Here is a 26,135-nt window from a genome sequence, read left to right as displayed (position 1 = left end):
GCACTGCATTTTTACAGTGTGCTGACTTTTATAAGTTTGGCTCTTTTCATGTCTATGTAATAGGGTTGTGCAAGCTTTTAAACTGATTCAGAAGAATAATTTCTTGGGCTCAGAAGCCTGAAAAAAGATGGACTGCTTTAAAGAACAGAGATGCAATGCTCATGCTTGTGACTCACAGTCTTCTGAATAATTTTTTGAAGCCAGTACAGCCAAACAAGGCAATATATTTGCTGTATGCTATCCAGTGTGCGATCATCTTGAACGTTGCTACATTTGCATTTGTGGGATACTAGAAGCCAGGATACATGAATCCAAAGGGAATGGATAGGTTGGATGAAGTCTTGCAGGGGTGGGGATGGGGCAGGAGGCTAAAGTCTGCAACACAATCTGTGTTTGAGAGGAAAGTTCATTTTGGTGACTGTTTTCATCAATTAACCACATCGACCACGCTGCCACCTGAATGCACCCCCAGTTCTGCAGCAGGATTGCTAAATACCATTAAAAATAGTACATAATGACTACTGTCCAATACAACTTGTCTTAAGAAGAAATTAACTTAAAGATGAATCCACTGGGAATTTAAGGAAGAGGGTCTTGGAACAAATCCATTCTATAGTAAGCAGTCAGCAAATCCTTTTCAGATTTCAGCCAAACAATGAATGAAGAATGCTTTGCCAGAATGGGATAAATGGGCCAGGTTGCTAAGAATGAGTAGATTGATTAAATATTAGGTCCTAGAAACTGAGCCACTACATAATCTAAGAAAAGCATAAAAGAGAAACTAATAGTAGCTTCTGTTAACTTTCCATTAAAATTTTAGGTCATGGGATTCGTCCAAAACAAACTATGTCTGGGACATTATAATAAGGAAAGTACATTTGTGTTTGCAAATATATTTGGTTGTTCTATTTTTTACAGCAAGTCCTATTAAACAAAAATGCTTGATTTGATACTCATGTCAGCTGTGTTGGGTTTTTTTAAAGCATGGAACTCACAAATATATATTTCCCCTCTTTATGCACATTAAAAAAGCCTGCAGGAGGATGGTTCTTTCTTATGAGTATAATGGTAGACCAGAAATCTAAACTGGGTATCATACAGGAATCACTATCAAAACTCATTGATTCCAAACAATGAAAATATTAGAAAAGCCACCATACAAGAAACCAGAAAACGTAAAGATTTTTGCTGGGCTGTTGTAACAATGCTGCAAATTGAATAAACTAACAATTAAATTGCAGAAGAATGAAAGATTTGGATACAAGATTCAAAGGGGGAAAGTACAATGACCCCCAAAATATGTAAGTTTAATGGAAAACTTCAGTGCTAGAAAGGAGAGGCATGTCCTTCTGTTTTGAAACATCCTGTATGATCAGAATACCCTTGAAGTTATCCAGCTCTTACCCTTATCTCTGTCATCTCATCCTTCTTCTTTTCTTCCCATCATTAAAATATATGCTTGTAATTTCCTTGCAGGCAAACCTACCTTCCCCCCACCCTTCTGCTATTAAAAAAGGGTCACTACAAGAATCATGTTGCTCTTCTATTTGTCCTCATAACCAGCTGCTTCAGTCCCAAGTAATAAAAAGAACCTTCTCAGGAGTTCCTCTTCGCTCCCTTTTTTGATCTTCAAGAAAGAGTCTAGACCTTCCTCTTCACTCAGATCTTTTGAGTGTAGTTAGTCATATTTTAGTTCTTTTCCCCCGCAACTGGGTTTTAACAGTCACATATATTACTGTTAACTGCTCTGAGTGCCCTATTAATGGAAAGGAGAGTTATAGATCAAAACAATTCTGAATCATTTCTAGAGGGCATCTCTTTAAGATAATTCAATCAGCTTTTTGTCCATATGTGAAGTTTTGAACCTGATTCTCTTGGTCTAATGTCCATTTTTTGTTCCATCCCTCTTTTCCCCTTCTCTCTTTTCCTCCCCTTGGTCTCAGGAGGTATTAATCTTGTTCACCTAGTTTACGCTTTGAACTTAGGGTCAGGCTGGGTTACTACTTGGCTGGAAGACTACCAGGACTGTAGGCTAGACTGAAGAATATTGCAGAAACAAGCAGTGGTAAACCACTTCCACAGGTGCCAAGAAAAGGGCATGATTTGTGCCCATGTAGTCATCAGGAACTGAGATAGAATATTGCAATACTGCTTAACTGTCCAATCCTGTATGTATTTAAAAACTGTTTTGTGGAAACGTGGCCTAGAAAGAATGGGGTATAAATATTTAAGTAAAGCAAACACATTCTGCTGAATTTCATGAAAATATGCTATAAGTGTGTTTAGCTTGCAGTTTATCACTAACCATTACACCAGACAAGTTTTCTCCATTTTTAAAGAATCTATGTTATGTTGTTATAATAAACATGGCTGAGGTGCTTGTAAGTTATGTATTTTCTAATACTATAATCTTTTGTGTTTAACACAAAACCAGGGAGTCTTACTTCCCAGCTGATGAATCCAGGTCTGGATAGCATTACATCTTTTTGGACTGCTGGTAGATACTAGCCATTATAGATGCTGAATGTGATGTTGTGTTGGCAAGGTCCTGAGCATCAGAAAAGCTTGGCGCATAATCTTGTAGGAAATGTCACAGGACAAAAGGATGGCTAGCACATGCAAAACTAAGTGTGCGGGTTTCTGTTTCATGATTAAACACTGCCAGCCACACTGCTCAGCAAGTGTTAAATTGATGTTTCCAATGCAGCTACTCATGTTTGTATTAAATGAAGGTTGCAATCTTGCTGATTTTTTTTTTTTTTTTGCTTTCAGCACCTTGTGTGAGCTATGAGGACATTGTGTTTTCTGGATGAATAACAGGCTGGAAATGTCCAGCTAGCAACCCAAATTTGAAATATGTCAGCAATGTTTGCCCCCACCCCTTCTTTCTTGCCCTCTTAGAGCTCATTTAAGGGAAAAAAGTGCCTTCACTTTGTTCAATTATTCCTGCTCCTGGGGTTGCCCAAAATTTATTTACCATTTCTTTAAATAGTTGGTGTTGCCCCTAACTTAAACAATTGCTGGACAGTGCCTTTAAAGAAACCATAACAAATAAAAATGCATTACCTTCTTTCTGTATAATAGGGCACTATTGAAAGAACTAACAAAAATGGTTTAATAAGAGCAGGGGAAACAACTAAATCTCTTAGGCAGATAAATACATGCAATAATTAAGTCTTTAAAATAATGGTTTTATTTTCAAATGAACAGTTGCAAAAGTAGAAAAAAATATCCAATAAAATTGGTGAGTTGAGAGCTGAACAGCTTTTTCCTTGAATCTCCACTTTTTGGTGAAGAATTTCTAGTCCCAGTTTTGTTCCAGTTTTTTGATGTGGATGAGATTCAGTGTTAGCAATGTTGGCTGCATACAATTGCTTTTCTCTCCACTCTACTCCATCCCCCCACCCCATTTTTCTTAGTTTGCAAGCTGCTAGTAATTTTACTGGCATCCTGGCTATCATTTTGTAACCTCTACAGTGTCCCACACAATGCATTTGGGGAAAAAACCCTGACATCTGGTACAAATTTTACAACCTGGTTTTCATTTTCTAGAGGGATAAAAAAAGAAAAAGAAAAAGAAAAAGAAAAAGAGTTGAATTTAGTCAGAAAATCTCTTCTGAGAAATTCTACTAAGCTACCTCTCATCTTTAGCACATTTGGAAGGAAACTGTTGTTCCCAGAGCCCCAAAGCTTTAATGGCTTAAAGTCAAGAATCAATGCCAGAAATGGAAGTAATCTACTGAAGTATCTTTTTCCAAGATATTCCAGTTTATTCTCTCTGTTTTTCCTTTATTCATCTGAACAATCAGCCACCATTTCATGACTAATGAATTTATTCAACTATTACGGGCTTGTCTATGTCTCTTTCCCATATTGTGTATGCCTTATGTATATTCTTGATACTTTCAAATTTTGGAACTATCTAAAGTCTATTAATATCCTCCTTCATGTTGAATGGATATAGTTCTAGGGATCCACATTTGAAGAATGATTTGACTGTAGAGTGTAGGCCAAGGATAATGGGACTTTTACATCAACTGGGGGCAGAATTGGCTGATAGCATAGTCTTTGAACAGGAAATTAAACTATCAACATTGACAGTATGAACACAACCAAATGTGCTGTGTTTTGTTATTGTTTTACAAAATGACTTTGATTTGTTACAATTCTAATTGAAGTTGGTCAGGTGTAATGTTCAGAAACTCTCTTCAAATGCATAAAATACTAAGACTCAAGAAAAACTGGAAGAAAGAGCTTCACTGAAATTCACAATATTTCATTCCTTTTGAATATATAAGGTCTTCTGATTTTATACCACACATGGTAATTTTCATTGTTTTCAAGAGGGCTTATTCCTGAGTAAATGTGGTCTTAACAACTCTAAGCTGGTTTAATAGTTATTCATGTTTTTCCAAGAACAGGGAGATTTTTAGTTCTGTGGTCGAGGCTGGGTAGTTAAACAGAGAATTCAATGCCCTCAACAAATTCTAATTTATCAATGTCTGGCAGTATCTATTTGGGTTCAACTAATTTAATATTTATTTTAAATGAGTCACATTTTTTAAAAATATCAATGGAATGCAGATAAATACCCTATCAGGAAACATCCCGCCTGCCAATAATTGGTTAGGAGTCAAACTACATAAAGTAAAAATAAAACATATTGTAAAATTGGTATGTTTGTGAACTTTTTTTAAAAAAAATCCTGAATAACTTCTTTTCTAGTAAAAAGTTCAGAGGACAATGGATTCAGAGGTTCTACCCCCCACCCCTCCATCTCTAGATATTTGGCTCCACATTTCATTCTTCTATGATGATGACAGAAATGAAAATGATTATTTGGTTTCAGCTCTTCCTGGAGTGGATTGCTGAGAATATGCAGAATTTTAGTCACTCTCCACTCAAAAGCATCCTATGATGAAAATACTGGGATATTTGAGTATGCAGTTAAAATTCATTGACAATAATGATTGGAGGGGATTTTCATGAACTTCTGCCATGGAGAAGAAGTTGGGCAGTTTTAATTTTATAAACAAAATTAAACAAGCCTATGCGCTTCTCTAAGTAGCGTGTAATCATCTCGTTTGAAACCAAATTATGTTTCATGAGAATTTTTAAAAACAATTTTTATTAAAAGAAGATTTTACAATAATTTAAAAAACATAGAAGAAGAAATAGGAAAAGGAAAGGATTATAAAAGGGTATAAAAATGAAGAATAACAAAAAAGCAAGAAAGAGAAAGATATCTAAAGAAGTGACTTCCATACTTCTTTGCAGCAGTTACAAACATAGTAATTACCATCTCCACCCTGCCATATTGCATATCATAGTTCCCTTCTTCCCATAAAGAAACCTTATTAATCAATAAATCCTGAAACCAGCAGTTCACTTTTATCCATTTTCCTCAAAGAGTCTATACAGTAAAGGTTTTCCAGTTTTTTATAAAAGGAATTGTAGTTCCCTCCTTGATCAAACAAGTCCATTTAGCCATTTCTGCAAACTCAGCCATCTTCAAAATCCATTCCTCCACTATTGGTGTTTCTGCAGTCTTCCATCTTTGTGAGTATATCGCTGCAGTTACCATATATAAAACCAATCGTCCATGAGCCTTTTCTAGTTGAGTGTCCATAAGTCCTAATAAGAAAAGTTCTGGTTTCATCTGAATGTTAATTTTTAAAATTTTCAGCATCACCATATGTATTTGTATCCAGTATCTTTTCACTTTTTCACAAGTCCCTCATGCATGATAAAATGTCCCTTCATACTTTTCATATTTCCAGCAGTGATTAGAAGTACCTTTATACAGCTTAGACAATTTCTCTGGTATCATATACCAGCAGTACATAATTTTTAAAAGGTTTTCTTTTACATTGCAAGACAATGTGAATTTCAGACCTTTTAACCACATTCTCTCCCGTTGATCCATATAACCAACATTCTTGGCCCATTCTACCATACATTCTTTAACTTGCTCTTCCTCCATTTCAAATCTCAACAAAAGTTTATACATTTTAGCAATCATGTTCATCATTTGTACATAATTCGTTTTCAAATTCTGTTTTATCACATTCTGTTCTTGGTACTTTTTTATCTATATTAAATCTTCCTTTTTATTGTGCATATGAAAACCATTGAAAACGAAATCCCTCTGCAGTCAATTGTTCTCTTGATTTCATCTTAAGCTCCCCATTTTCCTGTGTTAGCAAGTCTTTATATGTTAACCGTTTATCTTTGCCTGCTGTTTCTTTTCTATAAAATGCTTCTTGAGCTGAGGCCAACAAAGGTATTTTCAGGCATAGCCTGGGTTTATATCTATTCCATATTCATAGTATGGCATTCCTAATATAATGATTTTTAAAAATCTACATTTACTTTGATTTTATCATACCATAAGTAACCATACCACCCAAACTCCAGATCATGACCATCTAAATCTAAAATTCTCTTATTTCTTAACAGCAGCCACTCCTTCATCCAAACCAAACAACAGGCAGCAAAATACAATTTAAAATCAGGCAATCCCAGTCTGACTCTTTCCTTTGCATCTTGTAGGATCTTATATTTAACCCTTGGTTTTTCCCCCGCCATATAAATCTGGGTATGTCTTTTTGCCACTGTTTAAATGGTGTATCAGCTTCCAAAACAGGTATTATCTGAAATAAAAATAACATTCGTTTTTACCACAGAAATTCTTCCCAACAATGACAATTGTAATTTTCCCCATCTTAATAAATCCTTAATTCCATTCCATAGTTTAACATGATTATTTTGAAATAACATGCAATTCATGTTAGTTAAAATGTTATCCAAATGTTTCACATTTTTCTCAATCTGAAGATTTTTTTTTCACCTTAACACACTCATGCACATCCCATCATTGTGAGATGCGGCATATTACTCCTGTGTCTTTTCTCGCATTGCTATGGGTCTAGAGTTTTGGCCAACACTTCTAATAGAATACGTAGCTACAGCTGCTCAATTGTTCCTATTCCACTTCTTTCATTCCTTCCTGGTATCATTTTCAGAGTTCCTCACTGTCAAAATGTGGACAATAATTTTATTGAGGCTAGTATAGAGCTATTAGATTTGAGCTGCTAAAATCCAAATAACTACTAGATGGTAGCAGAGAGGTAAAAATGAGACCAATTCTTTGCTACTGTCTAGTGATGTCTGCACTGTTGCAACCTTGATATGGTAATTGTAGACGAGTGCCTTTGATGCTGCTATTGCCACAGTTTATGCCTCATGCATTGTGATTTAATCGCAGACCCTTCTCACAGAAATCAATAGAATGTAAAAGAACCTCCATATCCCATCATGCTTCAAAGTCCTTGTTATACAATCACATACGAAAGACCTTAATATATAGACTCATCCTGGTTCATGATGGCTGATTTCTATCGGATTTTCAACTCAGCTTTTGAAATAGCCAACCATTGCAGAATGCTTTTTCACAGCATAGTAACTATTGCGGTGTAGGACTGTGGTTGCAATGCATGAGAAAATATAATATAGATATCACCCTTCAGTCTGCAGTTACATGGTGAAATTGAAAAAAGATGGATGGCACACAGTAAAGCCATTACACACCTGAATTTTTATCAGCTCCCACGCCAAGCTCAGAAATATAAATCAGATCCCTGGTATACCTGACTATTGTTTAATTGCACTCAATGTGCATAAACCATCATCTTCTCTTAGAGTGCCTTCAATGAGCATTTGTAAAATCTGTCAACAATCTATACATTCATAAAAATGAGTGGAGAGATAATAACAATTCAATACAGTAACCCTAATACTTTAATAGCTTATAAGTGCAGATGAATACGAAGAATAGCTTATAAGTGCGGAAGAAGAAGACTTCATAGCACAATATCAGAAGGTGAAAAATTACATCAGTAGTTCAAGAAGAGCTTTTGGAACTAATGTGTAGGACTAGCATATTATGCTGGCCAGCTATGCTTCATATAACTTTAAACATTATTAATGTAGGCTAAATCGGGTAGTAAATATTCATAAGGCTAAATCTCCAAATCATGAGACATATTAATTTAAATTAAGAAATAATATTAGCGGATGAAAAAACACAATATCTCAAGATAGCAAAAAAGAATTTGTGGCTTTGAACTAGGTTACCTCTGTTCTTACTAAAATAAGATGTTAAGAAATGAGTATCTGGTACATAGGCAAATCACATTATAGATTAATTCTTGCTTGTTTTACTTCTGTTTTACTCATAACATTCTCCATCATTTCTACCACAGCACAGGAAGTTATAGCTGGATGGACAGACAGATAGTCAGATGTTAGATCAACTTTGATTGGGCATCAATCATTATGAGGTATTCAGAAGAAAAAACAGTTATTTAGAAGTGGATGCACTATTGAATTCAAACTGCCCTTATTCTCTTGCATGCCATTTTTTCCCCCAGTAGGCTCAAAAGCTTTCCATTTCTAGATAAGGAGCAGTAGCAAGGTTTGGGGAGCAGGGTAAAAGCAATTTCTATGACACTTGCAGCAGAAACAGCCTTCTACGTGAAATCCAGTGGGCTCTTGCTCAGTGTAGTTTTGTCCTTACAATATTATCATACACACATGCATACCCACCTTGATGGCAAGGTCCTTGCTTTCTGAATCATCTAATCTGTGCATTTTATCTTTGTTAAGGGATAAGTGATCAAGGACATGTATTCCTTGCTTGGCTGGAATTGGAAGGCCACCAGGATGCTTGACTGTCAGACACATTCATGTGTAAAACAGTGACTGAACTGAGCACATTTTCTTTTTAACCAAACTAGCTTTTCAGACCACAGTGAGCACCAGAAAGGGTGCTGCATGCTTGAAGTTTAGCTTATAGTAGTACCGAATGCTGTAACTGCATCTGCTCTCGACTAGCCAGAAATCATGTTTAATAACAAGAAAATCTACTTCGGCCAAATCCCTGTTGGGAGGGCTTTACCATGAACAAAAGAGCTCCGTGAGTCGTGATTTCCATAACAGATGCAGGATCTGATGCATGACAGCTCAGCAGAGTTTTCCTCTTCCATTATTGCCCTGCGTATCCATCTGCAAGAAATAGCTCTTTCGTTTTATTAATTGTTCCTTGTGTCCCATGCTTTGTTCAGACAATATGTTTCTGCACTGCTTAGAGCATGGCAAAGGCCTAGCTCCCTTTAACAGTAAAGCTCAAAGCACAGTATCTTAAATGGGGATAGGAACAAAACTTCACATTCATTCAACCATCTACTCACTTCTTTCTTTTTCTCTTTGTCTCTATTGGCCTCACGTTTAAAGAAATATTAAGTCTTTTCTCCATTAGCACCTTTGTAATCTATGATATTAATCAAGCTGAGCTTGTGAAATCCGAACTAATGACACCACAAGAACAGGATCTGAGCATGGGGCTGAGGAAAAAGAACAAATTGCCAGAATACAGATCTAAGGGTGAGGGGAGGGAAGATGTTCCATCACTCCCCCCCCCAAAAAAACCCCAAGAACAAACAAACAAAAAACATGAGGCTCTTTTTTTTTTTTACCATGTTGGGAATATTTATAGCAACTATTTCCTGTATTTATGTACTTATTGCCCATCTCAGATAGCAGCAAATAAAACAAACAGCATTCTAAACAAAGAACGGCTAGCTTGCTCTAAAACAAAGAGAGGGTGTTTGTGCATTTCAGTTTGGAACTGAGGTTTGATGGGTAGAGAACTTGTTCCCATAACATGCTTTTCAGAAGAACTATTCTCAAGATCCTTGTATCTAGGCAGGAAGAAAGGACAGATGGAGATGGGACAAAACACCATATCAGGAGGAGTGACCTGAAACACAATGGAAACCAGTGCTGTTACTTTACAGGCCTAAAATATACGTGAGCAAAATTTTAATGCTCACATGTCCCTCTCTCGTTCCTCCCACATCCATGCATTTCCTGCAACCAGCAGGAAATGTTACGAATAGCAATAGGGCAGGCTTAAAATGGATTTTTAAAGTTGCTGAAAAGATAGATCCCAAAATATATGGTGACTATACTTCCTTCCGAGTTCTACATTTATAAAGGAAACCAAGCCGTTTTTAGAAGAATCAGTTCCAAAGCACAACAGGATAGTTCATTTCACTTCTTCATAACATTATGAATGACAAAAACCATATTAGCTTATTCTAATAGAAGTTTAGTAGTCATCCAAACGTCACAGCATCCCAAATTATATTTATTGTGTTTCTGGTAGAGTTGAAAATCTCAATAAGGAATTTATGCTTTAGCTTTTATTCACCATGGCAACAGATCACAGGAGAATATGTCATCATTTCAAGGTTGACTAAGGAAAAGAAGACATGATTTATCAGAAGGATAGTAAGAACAGATGTGTGCAAATTAATGGCATAGCAGGCTATGGATCTCCATGGACAAAAAGGAATTCTTGGGAGACATTGCATTAGTGCCTTTGACAGAATTAGGGTACAGGGTGGCAACCCTCTGCCCAAAAGCTGCATGTGCCCAGCCCCATTTCTTTGGACCCATAAATTACAGATTTTTGACAGCATCAGTTTTGGTAGGCATTTTCTGTGGGAGTCGGTGAGAGGGGTAAAATAGATACATTAAGTCTCTACAAGGCTTAATGAATCTATTTTGCATTAAAAGACACCTCCCCAAAAAATACCACCCAAAAGGCTGAAATCCTGGCCCCTTATTCCCTGATGAGATCATCTCTAACCTCATGTTTCCTAGAGGTTAACAGGCTGCCCCTCAGAGTAAATCTTGCCTACCCTGTTTTAGGGGGTCCAGCTATAGTTCAATCCAACTTTTGTACCCTTGACAATTCTATCATGTGCTTTCTTAATCTTCCCTTTCGCAGGCAGTGCATGCTCAGCCCCATCAGCCATCTTTATGGGACTTGGTTTTCAAACCTCTGGTCATTCTGGATACCCTCCTCTGGACAGGCATCTGTTTGTCAATATTTTTTAAATATTTGCCACCAAGAACTCAGCACAATACTTCAAATGTAGTTTAACCTATAAAAAGATAGAGTAAAAATCTTACTTCTGATTCTCTCCATACTGTTTGCTTGCTTGTTTATTTATTTGCTTTTAAAATAACAGAAGAAAAAAAAATGGGAACCAAACACAAAAAATACACACATTGTCAAAGAAAAATACATAACAAGGGCTTAAAAAAGAAATAAGTGAAAAGAATACAACAGAAAAAGAGATATATAAAATATAATATGTCGTTACAATAAACAGTTACAATTCTATATATAATTTTCTAATACAAACCTTATGCAAGTATATATATTTTCTAATACATTTATATAACCATCATGTTTTTCTTTTTCTCTAGCCTACTGTATTTTGCATAAATGAGTCCCATATTTCACTGTACTTATCCATACAAAGTCTATGTCTATAGGTAATCCACTCATAGGTGGCAAGTGTAATCAGGTCTTGAGTGAATGGGGCCATACATTTATCTTTCCAATTTTGCAATATCAGTCTTTTAACCACAGTAAGGGCAGAAGAATCCATTTACATTGTCCAATTGTCAAATTCCATGTACTAGGTATGTAATTCAAAAGAATATTATCCTCTGAGAGTTTTAGTTTTTGTCACACAGTCACATTTATACGGTCCACTACTTTCTCCCAAAACTTAGTAAATCTAGGACATTGTAAAAACATGTGTTTTAAAGAAGCATTGTCCTTATTACATCTTCAGCAAGATACTGTCTTAGACATTTCTTTTCTATATAAACGTAATGGAGTCCTATAAATTCTAAATATTATTTTTTGTGTATAAACCATAGTTTAAAGTCCATTGACACTCTTGCTATAGAAGTTAAGACACTCTCCCATTGCCTAGGCAATATAGGAACCTCTAATTCTTTATTACACTCATATCTTAGCATCTGCATATCAAATTGATTTACTGATAGCAAATATCTGTAAAAAGTAATAGTACGTTTTTTTAGTTTTAAAGATTTAAGAAGTTGTTCTAGTATCTCAGGTGTCTCAGAAGCTAAAAATGCTGCTGGTCCAAACAATGTTGTTAATAAATGTTGTAGCTGTAAATATTGCCATTGGTTACGTTTGATATATGATATTTATTTCTTAACACAATTCGTCTTCATCATCTATCAATTGGTCCAAAGTCAATATCCCTGCTTCCATCAAATTTTTTCATATTGCCATCTTTTTCCCAATTTTTAATGTTGGGTTTCCCCATAAAGTCAATTTAGCATGGGAAAAAGGATTGAATCCTTTTTTATTAGACATTCCATTCCATAGCTTTCTAATTGACATAATTGTTTCCAGAGATACTAGAGTTCTGTTGTATTTAGATCCTAATGCTGTCCATCCAACCAAAGGTGCTATAGATGTATATTTCCATGTTGTCCAAATCGGAAAATTAACACCACTTGCTGGCTTCCAGTATTTAATACTTGGCAATAGGTAAACTGGATGATATAGTTCCAGATTCAGAAAACCAAATCTTCCTTCATCATTAATGGGTAATTGCATTTTTTGTAAAGAAATTCTCAGATGCAAAGAACCCCATAAAATTTTTCTAAACAAAGAATTTATTTTCTGAAAATATTTTCCAGATATTTCAACAGGAATCCCTCTCAGAATATAAATTAATCCGGGAATAATAATCATTTTGAGAGCATTCACCTTTCCTTATTCTCTCCATACTGTAATAATGTCAGTGAAGCCTAGGTTGCATGAGCTTTTTGCCTGCTCTTCTGAGACAGCTTTAGCCCATCGTCTTGACCAGGGGCAACTCCAAGAGATCTGAATAGGTGTGGTTTTGATGGCAAGCAGTAATGACTCTCTTTTCCTTTAATAAGATGGCTCTTCTGACTCCAACTAGGAGTTTACCTTAGGGGACTAAGCAAGACAGCGGGAGGGGAGGGATATCTTCAGTTAGCGTTTTTGGATCTCATGTTTGGATAGTGTGCATGTTGTTCTGTTTCTCTAACTGGGTTTAGAAAAAATCAGAAAGCCAAACAAGCAGATTTCTCTTAAAGAGGAAGAATGAATGACAATTAGTGAAGCAAATTATCCCAATTTTAAAAACATTACCTAGATTTTCCATTATAAGATGGCAACCCCGCTGAATAAAATATTTAATATTATGTCACTGTCTTTTGTGTTAGAGCGTTCTAATTACATGAATAATTGAAGATTGTCAAAAGAATCCCAGGATATAAGGACAGTTTTCATTATGTATTCCCAAGGAAAACAAAAAGGATATTGAAGTGCCATGATAAATCAAAAGCCAGTTAAACTTTAGGCTTATCAAACCCACAGAAAGCTTCTATCCTTAATTACTCTAAGAAGAGAAAACAGGCACAGTAGTATGAATGTTCAGGCATTAGTGTCAGTCTGTCCTGGGTTTTATTCTGTAAAATGCTATGCTGGTGTCCCTAAGGGCAGTAAGACATGAAACAATTCACATTCCATGTAATTATTGCAAATGCTTCCTGAGTTTTCAATTTTTTAATTGTTTATGCAAAATGTTGAGAAAAAAATGATAGCAGCGTTCAAGACTGCAACATGGTAATTTTTAAAATAACAACAGAGAAATGTATTTTCATTTGTAATAGAAAGGTAAATGATGTGGTCGATCTGTGATGATTCATTAACTGACAGACATACACTATGCTACCACGTGAACCAGTCCTTGGTATCCTAACTGAAATGGGCAGAAAGATTTCCATAAAAACAGCTCATGTGTTTTCAGTGCTTGCGTTCTGAAGCTCAACTAAAAAGTAACATATACTCCATAGACTGTGGATAATGGTTTCTATTTGAATACACACAGTTACATTTGTAAGGCATTTGGATTCAAGACAGAGAATGCATGTTCAGACCACTTTGAACACATTTAAAACCTTATACTAAAGATGGGGATCTGTACTCTTCCAGAAGCTGTTTGATTACAGCACCCATTGATCTTGACCACTGGCAATGCTGGCTGGAGTTTATGGACACTGGAATAGTCGGCTTGGTTCCCCACCTGATCTGTGTGTGTGTGTGTGTGTGTGCGCGTGTATGTATGTATGTGGGGAAATGGGGCCATAATGACTAGATTGAACCCTGGCACTACATTTCCTAACTAGCCTCTTCCTTAGTATCTGCACACAGTGTGAACATTTACAGGAATTCAGTTGTATATATAATGATTTCCATATGTATTCTTGAAGACTTCCCCTTCAGATAATTCACACTGTTCAGTAAAAACCTGGATATTACAGATCTGCATTTAGTAGATTTCGGATGTAAGGGCCACAATTTTGGTCTGGATAGATATCATACTGAAATGAAGGACATAGTCTCCAAAGCAGTCTGGCCAATGTAATTTATATCATCTGCATATATTTATTTTATTTGTGTTACACAAATGAAATACATGTCTGCAAATGTGGTAAATTTGGGGAACATACCTTTCTCCCAGTTGATCCATAAAAGTGAGGTTTTACATTTGGGGTAGGAGATGGTTGATCCAGAGGAGTGAAGTTAGCAGGAATGGCTCTGTTTTTTCCTACACATTCACAGACATTGTAGCATAATTCATCTTGCAGCAGTATGTGACTCACATTATGTTGTGTAATCTAAGGTTGAAAGATTTGTTAGCACAGAATAGAGCACATCTGAACTGGGAATCTCCTGCTTTATACATCAGTCTTCTAAAGAAAAACAAGGTACATATATAATTTAAGACAAAATAATTTTGCCCCAAATTGCATAACTCAGTACTACATTTAGTCTGTCACCTTTACTATGAAAAGAAGAATTGAAATTGATTTTACTCATGCATAAAATGATATGGAAATTGGGTTATATTTCTGTTAGCATTTTATTAATATATGGAAGGGGGTCAGGAACATAAACCTGTTCCTACTCCATACTACTCAGTGAACTGAGATGGGAGGTGAGTTTCAGGGATTTCAAAAGGGTGCTAGTGGTTGTTTAAGCCTGATGTGTCCATCTTGGGCTCTTCCCCAGAGAAGGAGGTAGAGCAGGAAATGAAAGCAAGGATCTTGACTGTCAGCCTTGCAGGGTAGATAGAAAGCACAGCCGTTCCCTTGGCTGTGGCTGTTCCTGCTGTTTCCCAAGGTCATTCTCACATTCTCACTCATTACACTGAGTTGCGTTTTTTGACCAAGGACTCTATTCAGCAGACTCAGTCCCTGTGACACCTTTAGACTGAGCTCCAATTTCTGATCTTGACCCTCAGCCTCTAACTCCTACATAACACTACTGCAGCCAAGTGAAGGAATAGGGGGCTAAAGAGCAGAGAAGTTCAGATTGCATGTCTGGGCTCCCCAGGAGAGAGAATCAGAGTCATAACAAGCACCACCAAGAAACCTTTTAGGACACTATCGAAGGCTGAGATTTCATCCATACTGCATGCTGTTCAGAAGTTTTAGCCATGAATTGGTTTATTGGATAATTCAACCTTCACTTGAATTAAGATCATGCTTCTAGAGTAATCTCTCTCCTATTGGATACATTATATTGTGGCATTGGATCTGTAGATGGGCTTCAATAGCTCTTTGGTTCTAGTATATCTGTAAGACTGATTTACTGGCACTTGACCATGGCTGAGTATCCTCTCTCCTGCTTCCTGTTTCCCTGAAGGACAGAACAAAGCCTTAAGGTGTGTATTTCTCTGCAATGTGTTAAAACAAAGAGCAGAAAAAACTGATCTAAAGGGTTCTGCAGGAGCTACAGGGACCACAAATAGAATGCTAGGTGGCCACATCTGTTTGCCTATTCCTGTTTTAAAACATAACTTGTCACTAAACTAACCACTATACATGTAATCAAGTAACCATAGTAGTACATGATGCAGCAATTTCACTAGAATTGGGCATACTCCTAGCTAAACACAAATTGGACTTAGCTAGTTACAACATATTTCTTTGCAGCAGAAGTGTTACCTGGAAGTAACACATATGGATCTATTTTTGCTGTTTGTTTACTAAACACACATAAACACAGAGGAGACAGTATTATTTTTCCATGCAGAGAATTATAATACACAGTGATAGCTTTCAGCGTGAACAAGTGCAGGAAAGGGTGTGTGTGCATGTGTGCAAGTGTGCATGTATATGTATATATTCTGTCCTTCATTTTTACAAAGCTGTTGGTCTTGAAAACAACTGTTCTTTCATACTTTCTGTGTAACCTCCCTTCCAAAATTGCAACCTTTCAACCTGTGCACAGAAGAAGAGGTGGTGACATGTGCACACAACAGATGGGGAACCCAAGGTAACAGAAACAATCAGGATTCTTTATGAAAAGCACTCTTACAGTACACCAGCTGTCTAATTGCAAGGTTGCACTTCATCTGTTAAGTCCACCCAACTTGACAGAGAAATGAAAAGTCAAAGAAAAGGATTTATTGTTTCTCAGGCAAGTTCATACTGGAGATGGGTAAATAATTGCATTCATTTCCTTTTCAAAAGAAAACCAAAACCCTTAGCCAAACAAGCATGAAAGAAGAAAACTTATCCATAATTCAGATATTCCAATGGCCCAACCAAGGATTTAGAAACCATCCTTACTACTTTACTGCTCACTGGTGAGGAATTTTACACTGAGTTTAACAGTGATAATCTAGTTCTCTGATTGCCAGTTCTGAGCTTTTAGATTATATCAAGAGGATATAAAGTTTCAATTTTTCATATGAATTCATTCCTTAAAATTCTAATGAGCATTTCTTAGATAGCTATTATGTTATACTAGACAACCTGTGACCTGTTGGGTCATCGTTTCAGAGATATTTCCTTACCTAAACAGAGAAAGAGAATGGCCAAGGGCAAAAAAGCACTGGGAGTGTGAACGACTTACACGCTTGCTGCCAGCTTCCCTGTTGACTTTGTTTGTGGGAAGCTGGCAGGGAGCATCAGAAATCCTCCCTCCCTCCCTCCCTCCCTCCCTCCCTCCCTTTCCACATATAATATAGGCTTGTGCTGTTTGCCCTCCCCTGGCAATCCTCAGGAGAGCTCCTGTGAAGCCTCCTCCTCCTCCTCCTCCTTGACTGACCTGCAGAACTGCCTGCCACTTTTCTGGGGAGAGTTGGAACAAAGGGAGCCAAGAACTGTGAGAAAAACTTCACCCCTGCTCCCCATTCTGGCATGTTCCTAAGGGCCCTCTCCCTTGAGGAAGGGGCTCACCCTTTGGTCCCTCCCAGCCAGCTCTACCTCACCAGCAAGCATTCAAGTCACTCCTTCTTCCTTCCCTCAATGCCAACCACCGTTAAGAGATTTCAAATTTCTGCCTCATTTCCAAAGCAGCCAATTGCTGCTTGTCAGTCGGGCCATGCTGCCAACCAGTTGGGTGCAGTGGACAAAAGGAGGCGGGAAAGATGATCACGTGACCTGGGCTGACTATGGCGGCATGGCAGCACAGAGTACTGAAGCAGCCACAAATTTCCCAAATTACAATCCCACGGGAGTAATGGGTCCTGGATTTTGGATGCATTCTGTAAGTTAGCCCATTTGAGGTACCTTGGTTCAAAAATTGTTGCCCTATGACACACCATTTTGCCCAGTTGAAGGTTACAGACACAAGAGTTTTAGTACTTTATAGATAACAATTGTACATCCAGGGACTTGAAAATGAAGAACATTTACATTCTATCTGAGCCAGTGGAACAACTCCCTACACACAACTAGTCATAAGTTATTTACTAGAAGACTTATGAATAATTATGAGAACTTTTACTCACTGTTGGATTATAAAAAGTAGGTATAGTTATTTCCCAAAATGTAAAGGATGAGAAAGAGACATCAAATATAACAATTATTATGTACTGAAGAGCACTTCTTCATTTAGTCTGGCATTTCATCACATGTTCCCTGACACATATCCTGAATATTACAGGTTGGGCTCCATTTAACCAAAGCACAGTGCTTTCTGGTCACAGTGAATTTAGTGACATAAATTATAAGATAAGTCTCTTAAAAGTTCCCCTTAATTTATTTGGTTCAATTTACAAAGTTTACGTTGACTGCTAAAATATAAAACAGATCACAATTTATATTAGGCACAGATTATTGCTTTAGCACAATTTTAAAACTCCAGAAGCAAAGATGACTTTTGTTTTGATGTCACATGAACTCAGAAACAGTTTTAAGAACAAGGCTCTTAAGAGAACTTGCAGAATGCTTCCATTCTAGTATCTTTATACCCTGATAACAGGATAAGGCATCATCCCTGAAGCAGATACATGGGGAACTCCCTCAGATTCTGTATCTCAGACATACAGAAAGAGACCCTGTAAGAGACACCTGGAAAGGGCATAAGTACAGATTACTAGAATGTAGAAGCAGCATATACAAAAGGAGCATTTTTTGGAAACTTCATTTTGGAGTATTCACTGTTTCATACACTAACTGCCTCATCCAAGGGCGAAACTGTAGAACTATGACAATTACTAAACTTTGGACTCAAATCTTCACTGAGTCCCCATTTTCATTTCTGAAGTGGAAGAACGTTGAAAAGTTTCTGAAGTTTTACTTTGAAATTTCCGTGGACTCAGATCATCAATCGTTTTTCTTCCCTCCAAAGCTGTATCTTTCCCTGATACAGGAGTGTCAGCTTTCCTCCGGCAAAATATCCATTTCACAGATGCAAAAATTAAAGCAGTCAGAATTATAGCTGCAAGAATAACTCCAATAGCAATTCCAACAGTTTTGCCAGATCCTGATTCATCTGTGGGAATTGTTTCACTTTGGGTTGGGAGCACTGGAATTTCTTTAGTTTCATCTTCTGGAGGAACAGGTGTAGGGGGAACTGGGAATATAGGAGGAACAGCAGGTGGGGCAGGATGACCTGGTGGTGGGAGTCCAGGTTTGGTAGTGGTGGAGACTACAGTCTTGACACAACTTGGAACAGGAGGATTCCATGTATTCTTAGCACCACATCTAACAAAAGCAGCCCCTACCAAAGTATAGCCAGGATTGCACTGAAATGATATACCAGTGCCATATGTATATGTAGGTTGAAACACAGTTGTCAGTCTCCCATTTGGGATATTTGGCCTATTACAAGTGACCTTTTTACATTCAGGTGGACGTGAATTCCACTCTCCATTTAGACCATCAGCTGTAACTATACAGGTAATACTTGAATTTCCAATAAGAGAGTAATCGGCATCACACCGGTATATAACTGCTGAGCCAATAGAATATTCATCTGCAGGGTCAGGATTATATCTTCCATTGGAAATTGTAGGAGGGCGAACACAAGGAATACGTTGGCAGTGTGGAGGATGTCTATTCCAGTCAACTCTGCCTGATTTTAGAACGCATCGAAGGGTAGAATCGCCTATTATTCTGAACCCGTGATCGCAGGCAAAGGTTACTGTTTCGCCAAGCCGGAGGTCAGTTGAGGATACTATTCTGCCATTATCTACATGTGGAGTTGGACATCGCCTTCCTCGACAAAATGTAGGAGTGTCCGCCCACTTTCCAGTTGGAAGACATGCAATAGCAGGAGGCATTCCAGGTATAGGTTCATAACCTATGATGCAAGTTAATTGCAAAACAGTTCCAGTAGGATAGCTATCTTTTAGGGTTCCTCCGCTTCTTAGTGAAGAATGCGGGGGTAGAGTTGGAGTTGAGCAGTCACACAAAACAGTGGAAGACAGGAACAGAAGGACCAAGGCCACCGTAAGGACTTCATTGGAATAAGGAGAAAGACCCATTGGAATACCTACAGAATCTGGAGAAACATTCCCTGAATTTACAAACAAAAAAAGATGGGGCTTGTGGAAGAATTGAAGTTTGAATATTAATAAATGTTTTAAGTAAATATTTAGCAAGCACTAGAAGCAAGTAGGTACATAAGAATAGTTTTTATATTATATTTGTGGTTAGGCTTTAAGAGGAAGCTGGTCAGAACACCTAGCTGAAGCTGTGGCTTGACACCTAGCAAATACATTTAGCAGACACAGCTTAGCAAGTCGGGTCTATTTTAAAACTTTGCCTTTTTATAATTAATTAGTAACCAGTCACATTTATACTCTTGTATTTCCTTTTTTGGTTGATTATAAATATACCCTGTTTCCTGTGTATTAGGGTCTTTCCCATGGAATATTCCTAAATGTGTCTATCTGTGCTTGACCTGGCTTTGCAAACCCATAATACATTTTGGAGACCAAAGTCCTCTAGTGTCCTGCTTGAGAAGATGAACCTCATTTTGAGAAGGAAGAAAACCCTTTTTCTCCAACAGGTTCCAGAATATTCGGACAGAAAATGAAAAAACCACCACTTTTCCACTACAGGGGTGTGAGCAGCATTGCATTCAGAGTGGGACGTTCAAAAGTCCTAACGAATAGGAAGGGATTTTGTAAGATGATGACATACCCCACATAACTTTTGAATTGACTCTCCAGAGAAATGTTGCAAAGGTGTGCTTTTCTGGAGCTGCACAGCAGGTGGTGGCCCACTGGCAGTAATTCTTGCCATGTAACATCCCTGAATCTTACATCCAGGGGCAGTGAGAGAAGATGGTGGGAGAACAACAAACACTGGTCTTCTCCCATGGTGTAATTCCCCCACCCTTCCAGGGATCTAGGCCTAGCTTGTCCTGGTTAACTATGGTGGCTCTATGGGCCTGTGAGTTAACTGGGCCTACAAGGCCCCCTGTGAGCAATTTCCAGGGGAATCCTCCCCCAGGACCTCCCAGCTGCCCTGATCTCTTCCAGGATGTCCCTAAGCCTGTCAGGCGGCTGGTAGCCCTTCTCTGTCCCAGGCCTCTACCACTAGGCCCTCTTGGTACACCCCTTGCTCCCCCAGAGTCTACCTCAGGCCTTTCTGATCTGCCTTGGGCACCGCTCCACTTACCGTGACCTCTCCTACTGGGCGCCTTCTAGGTCTCCAGTGCCTAGGCAAAGGCTGGCTGCCACTGGACCATCTAGGCCTCTGCTGCTGGGCCTTTTCCCAGCTCCGCATAGCTACAGAATCTCCAGACAAGCTCGGCCCAGCGATACTGAAGCAGCAGTGGGCAACCATTTGATAGTCAAGGCTGTGCTTAACATCTTTTCAGGGGCTGGGAGATGCAAAGTGGGTAGGACAACATCCAACATATATGGGTGGGGCTAGAGTTTTTGTTCTTTTCTTTTTACAGGAGATGTTTTAATTGTGAAGATGGCTGAGTTTGCAGAAATGGGTAATGGACTTGTTTGATCAAGGGGGGAACTACAATTACTTTTATAAAAGTCTGGAAACCCTTTATAAACTTTTTGCTGAAAATGGATCAAAATTAACTGCTGATTTTGGGATTTATCAATTAAAAAGGTTTGTTTATGGGAAGAAGGGGACTATGATATGTAATTTGGCAGGGTGGAGACAGTAATTACTTTAATTCTAACTGCAGCAAAGAAGATAGGAAGTCGCTTCTTTAGATATCTTTCTTTTTCTGGTTTTTTGTTATTCACTTTTTCTTTTACCCTTTTATAAGCTTTTTCTTTTTCTTCTTTTTCTTCTATGTCTCTGTAGTTCTTTTTAAATCTTTGTAAAAATTTCTTTTAATAAAAATCATTTTTTGAAAAGGTGATATTTTAGAGCTCAGGCATTTTCATTTATTTCCCAACTCATGGGAAAACTAACCTGGAAGCAGGTCAGTGAAGATGCATGAAGTATCAGTTGGGACGCAGAACTGGAGTAGAAGATGCTAGTTAGCAACTTCAAACTAATGAGGACTCTGCGATTGTTATACAACTTTGTCAGGAAGTGAGCTAAGAAATGAATTTAACTGTGGTAGGATCTTTACAGACCTACTGTTTAACGGACAAGCACAGAAGTGTGAACGGTTACATTTCAAATGCATCCTCAAGGTGATTGGAACACTTGCCAGACATCAGTGTGAATGCTGGAATGCACGAGGGTTAGTTCAGAAGATGTTCACGGCTGACATTCCTGGGCTTCGTGAATGTAAATCAAAAGCTCAAAGAATCAGTGGGGACTGATCACATAATACGCTTCTCAGTCTAGGGAATGTGCTCTTGTCAGTGCATCAGTATCAATTGCTATGAAGTTGGTAGAGAGTCTGGAGTGTTTTTATAGCTGCAGGCAAATCTAGGTCCCCAATCTAGCTTTCCAAATAATGATGAAAGGATCATCTTTCCGTTCCCTTTGTTCTCCGGAAAAGAGATGGTTCTGTAAGAGTATAAATGATGTATGAAATATAAAGAAAAGAAAAGAAAAACCCAGCCCCAAATGAACAGAATAAAGGAAGCACTTAATGCTTTAATGGGTTATTTATCTATTTGTTAATTGGCACTGTCTTTAGACAAATTGCCTTTGTGAAGCAAAAACAAAACCTCAAGAGCCTAATAAATAATCCCTTATTTCACCCACATCTTTTCTTCACAAGCAGATGCATGTTCTCTTTCCATCTCACCAGATTTGTTTTTTTGTGCCCCCCCTGCCCCCTCAGGAGCCACTTCTTTTGATCCATCTGACATTTTTCTTCTTTGCTAATGTGGTGAAATGAAAAGCTGTGGGATAGGCACATGCAAAATGTTTTGTCTCCTGAGATGAAACGATGCAAGGAACTCCAGAACATTCTGTTCTTCCTGAAGACAACACCATTCTGGGGGTGGTCGAGCAATTTTCCACAAATAAGCCTTCCAGAAGAGGAAGTGGTTTATGACATAAGCAGTTGCCTTCATGGCCCACACAATTCTTTCTCTTTGACTGAGTTTGCACAACACACTAACCCATGGCTAATTGGGACTATACTGTATTGAATGAACACAATTGCCTGAGTTCTTCACACAACACACAACTGAACCCAGAACATATTGAGCCACAAACTAACAGAGCACATTTCACCTTGGTCTGGTGTCACAAAGCCAGCACTGATTACAACGAGAGAAGAAAGCAATAAAATTAGCCTTTCTAAACCTTGAGCAGTTCTCAATCCATATTGTTATTTTCCAGGACACAGGGAAAACCTCCAGTTGCTTCCAGAGTTGTTGGAAATACTGTGAATTGAACCTAGGATCTTTTGCATGGGGAAAATGTCAGCTAAGCTGTTTAGGGGCTGGAGATCTTGTGACTTAGCTAACTTACAGTGTGAGGCAGGCCTGCCACTTGGCTTGTAGAAATACAGAACTCATTGCACTGGGAAGCGTGACTGGTGAAATGGGTCTGCTGAAGAGCGTGTCCAGTTGGGTGCAACCTCTTATGAATTTATGATATACAACCGTCCTTACATTCAAAGAGCAAAAGCTGAGGGATAGCCCTACAAAACTTACTCAGTGTAGACAGGAAATGATGATGATGATGATGATGATGATGATGATGATAGCAGCAGCAGCAGCAGCAGCAGCAGTATTTTTGTTTGAAATATTTGAAATGGCTTAACTGGAATAAAGTAATTGCCTCAGACTATTACATTTCAAGAAAAAGTATTTTTGTTTGATTCTAAATTACTTATGAGAGAGACAGTTTGGTGAGTGGTTAAGGCATCTGGCTAGAAACCAGGAGACTCTGAGTTCTAGTCCAGCCCAATGCCAGCTGGGTGACTTAGTGCCAGTCATTCCCCCTTAGCCCTAGGAAGGAAATTGCAGGGACTTGTCCAGGCAGTCCTCAGGAGTCCACACTGACTTGAAGGCATAGATAGATAGATAGATAGATAGATAGATAGATAGATAGATAGATAGATAGATAGATAGATAGATAGATTCATTTTGGTGATACCATTAAAATCTTTCCAAGTGATTCTCTCTCTGAATTCACTTCTTTCTGGCTCTCAGTCCTCTAAAAATATACTCAGAATTTATAGCAAGGCAGGAAATGAGGATTCAAGGATGCATTTACAGAGGAAAAATTACTGAACAAAAATTATATAATAAAAGTGGGCTTTCTGGATTTCACTGCAAAGGTTATTGGTCTACTAATAATTTGTAGAGAGCAGAAGAACTGTTTCCAGCTTTCACGTGGAATTTATTACTGTTTTAGTGCCGGCTTGTTGCCTCCAATTGAGATGATGTTTCCTTGCTCATTCTTAAAGGACTGTCAGCAGCTGCAGATGTCTTCTGGACCTGCAGTCGGTTTTTGTAAGCATGTGGGGGGACATTACTTTTCTTTGTGTCTCCTGTTTCAACATTTCTCTCCATTTTCACTGAAGCGTCTCTTCAGTTCTTGATCCAGGGATGTGTAATTGGTCCTTGTTCAATGTTTACATGAGACAGATGGAACACATTGTACTGGGAATATGTGGCATTGCAGATGTGCCATTGAGCCTTTTTTAAAACATAGATATGGGGAAGGGGAATGGCTTCTTAATAATCATTATTAATAAACTAAATTCATTCTGTGCATTCTCAATTTACTGTGACAAAAGCACTTGCAGTGCTTTGTTAGGCTTCCCCAATCACGTGGCACCGCAGGATGAATGGTAGCGTGACCTTACCCCATCTTTACACATTATGATGTTAACATTGTTGGGGCTGGCAACCACACTGCTGCTCTCTGTCCAGTATGCATTCATTATGTGCCAATAAATATCTGAAAATGATTCTGTTCTAAAGAAATGGGAGAGAGTATAGTGGCCAATCTACAAGCAGCTGGACATATGAAGCTCCTTGCCTTGCCTGTTTATTATGCATTATGCATTATGATTATTAATATCATCATCATCATCATAGTTTTTGGAAAAAAGATTCCCAGAGCCAAATGTGTATAATCAATAATTTAAAAGATATCCTTACCTGCAGACTTAGCATTTAAACCACCATACCAAAGGAAAAAGGGATGGGGAGGGAAATAGGAAAAAACAATATCTTAAGAATTAGTACTCTTAAGTATTAATTCTTGTATAATAAGCAGCTAGATATAGTTCAGACAAAGGAGAAATCTAATGGAGTGAATTTTTGAGCAATGCTGATGGAATGGTCCTCCTTCTCTTTTATTTGCAAGGTTACACAAAGAATCCAGTGGGGACCAGAATCTAAGCACCAGGATGAAGGGTTAAAATGTGACACCCCCCGCCCCCCGCAATTGAGGTAGGATCTCTGGCACCTGTTTTCGGCAGTGTCAAGCAAATGCCACGTCTAGATCAGTTGTGCTGATGGAGCTTCTTTGTGCATCTTTTTCTGAGACAGGATTGTACTGTTGGATTGGTTAAGCAGTTGGAGAGCAGAAGGAAGTGACAGTACTAGGACAGCCAAGAACAGCTTTTATGACAGCAGCAGAGTTTTTATGGTCCGTTTGGGGGATACAAGCTAACAGGAGCCCTCTTGGGAAGAGATATCATAAATGCTTCTCATAGTCACAATATGAGTACTGGGGCCACTTTGGATGTTTGTATTCAGTCCCAACTTAACTTTATCTCCAAGGTCAAACTCAAGGGGAAAAAAATATCTTTAAATTTCTAACAGAAGCTGGCTGTGCACAAAGCTTATTAGCTAATACCTTCAATGTTAGCAACAGCAATTCCTCTTTCCTATTGCTATCAGTACGGGGGGAGAAATCCCAGTGATGAGTGAATGGTTAAATGTACATGGGACACCCATAAAAACAAAATGAGGTGATTGTATGGAAGGAAAGTTCAGAGTGATGATAACCGCTGGGTTTAGTTGACTGGTATAAACACGTGTCACCTCACATTGCAGAGCTGGCAAGAAGCCTGACTCATACTGTAGCTGAAAAACTGGCTATGAGTCACTTCTCTTTATACAGTACATCAGTCTTCACTTAGAACCACCATTTTAAAGATCTGTCTTAGCCCTGAAATTCTGGAATGTGACAAATATATATTATAGAAGATATATAGATGGAGGTAATAAGTCTTTGAGAAATGTGTTAAAAGTCAGATGGATTCATAGCTCAAGATGATGCTGGAGCATACTGATAAGGCAATATATTTGAAAGTTGTTGTAGGAAACTTCCTAAATCTCTCAGATAGGCCTAAGCCTGACATAAATGGTGGAGAGTCAAATACCGTAGTGTATTGCAAAAAAGAACAGATCATAAATCAGAAGGAGCAGTATTATAATTACTTATTTCACTGATGAAATCTCCCATAAAGTGAGATGTACAGTATAGCAAAGGTCATTAAGGCTTAACCAGAATATAACTCAGTACTGTCAAAACGCCTGAGTGATTCTCCA

The 26,135-nt window shown here is 38.1% G+C and overlaps 1 protein-coding gene across 1 annotated transcript; it reads right to left on the bottom strand.

Moving 5' to 3' along the window:
* Window positions 1-18,467: 18,467 nt before the first annotated feature.
* On the bottom strand, window positions 18,468-19,718 carry LOC112540439 (membrane cofactor protein-like). The gene has a single exon (XM_025165548.2). It carries the CDS (start codon window positions 19,716-19,718, stop codon window positions 18,468-18,470), a length of 1,251 nt encoding a protein of 416 aa, XP_025021316.1.
* Window positions 19,719-26,135: the final 6,417 nt, after the last annotated feature.

This window comes from Python bivittatus, unplaced genomic scaffold, assembly GCF_059951505.1.
Source record: "Python bivittatus isolate LINGU-HERP-01145 unplaced genomic scaffold, Pbiv_v1 ctg000480_np1212, whole genome shotgun sequence".
Classification (NCBI taxonomy): Eukaryota; Metazoa; Chordata; class Lepidosauria; order Squamata; family Pythonidae; genus Python; species Python bivittatus.
The sequence above is the reverse complement of the archived record's forward strand: the minus strand, read 5'-3'. Positions and strand labels throughout refer to the sequence as shown.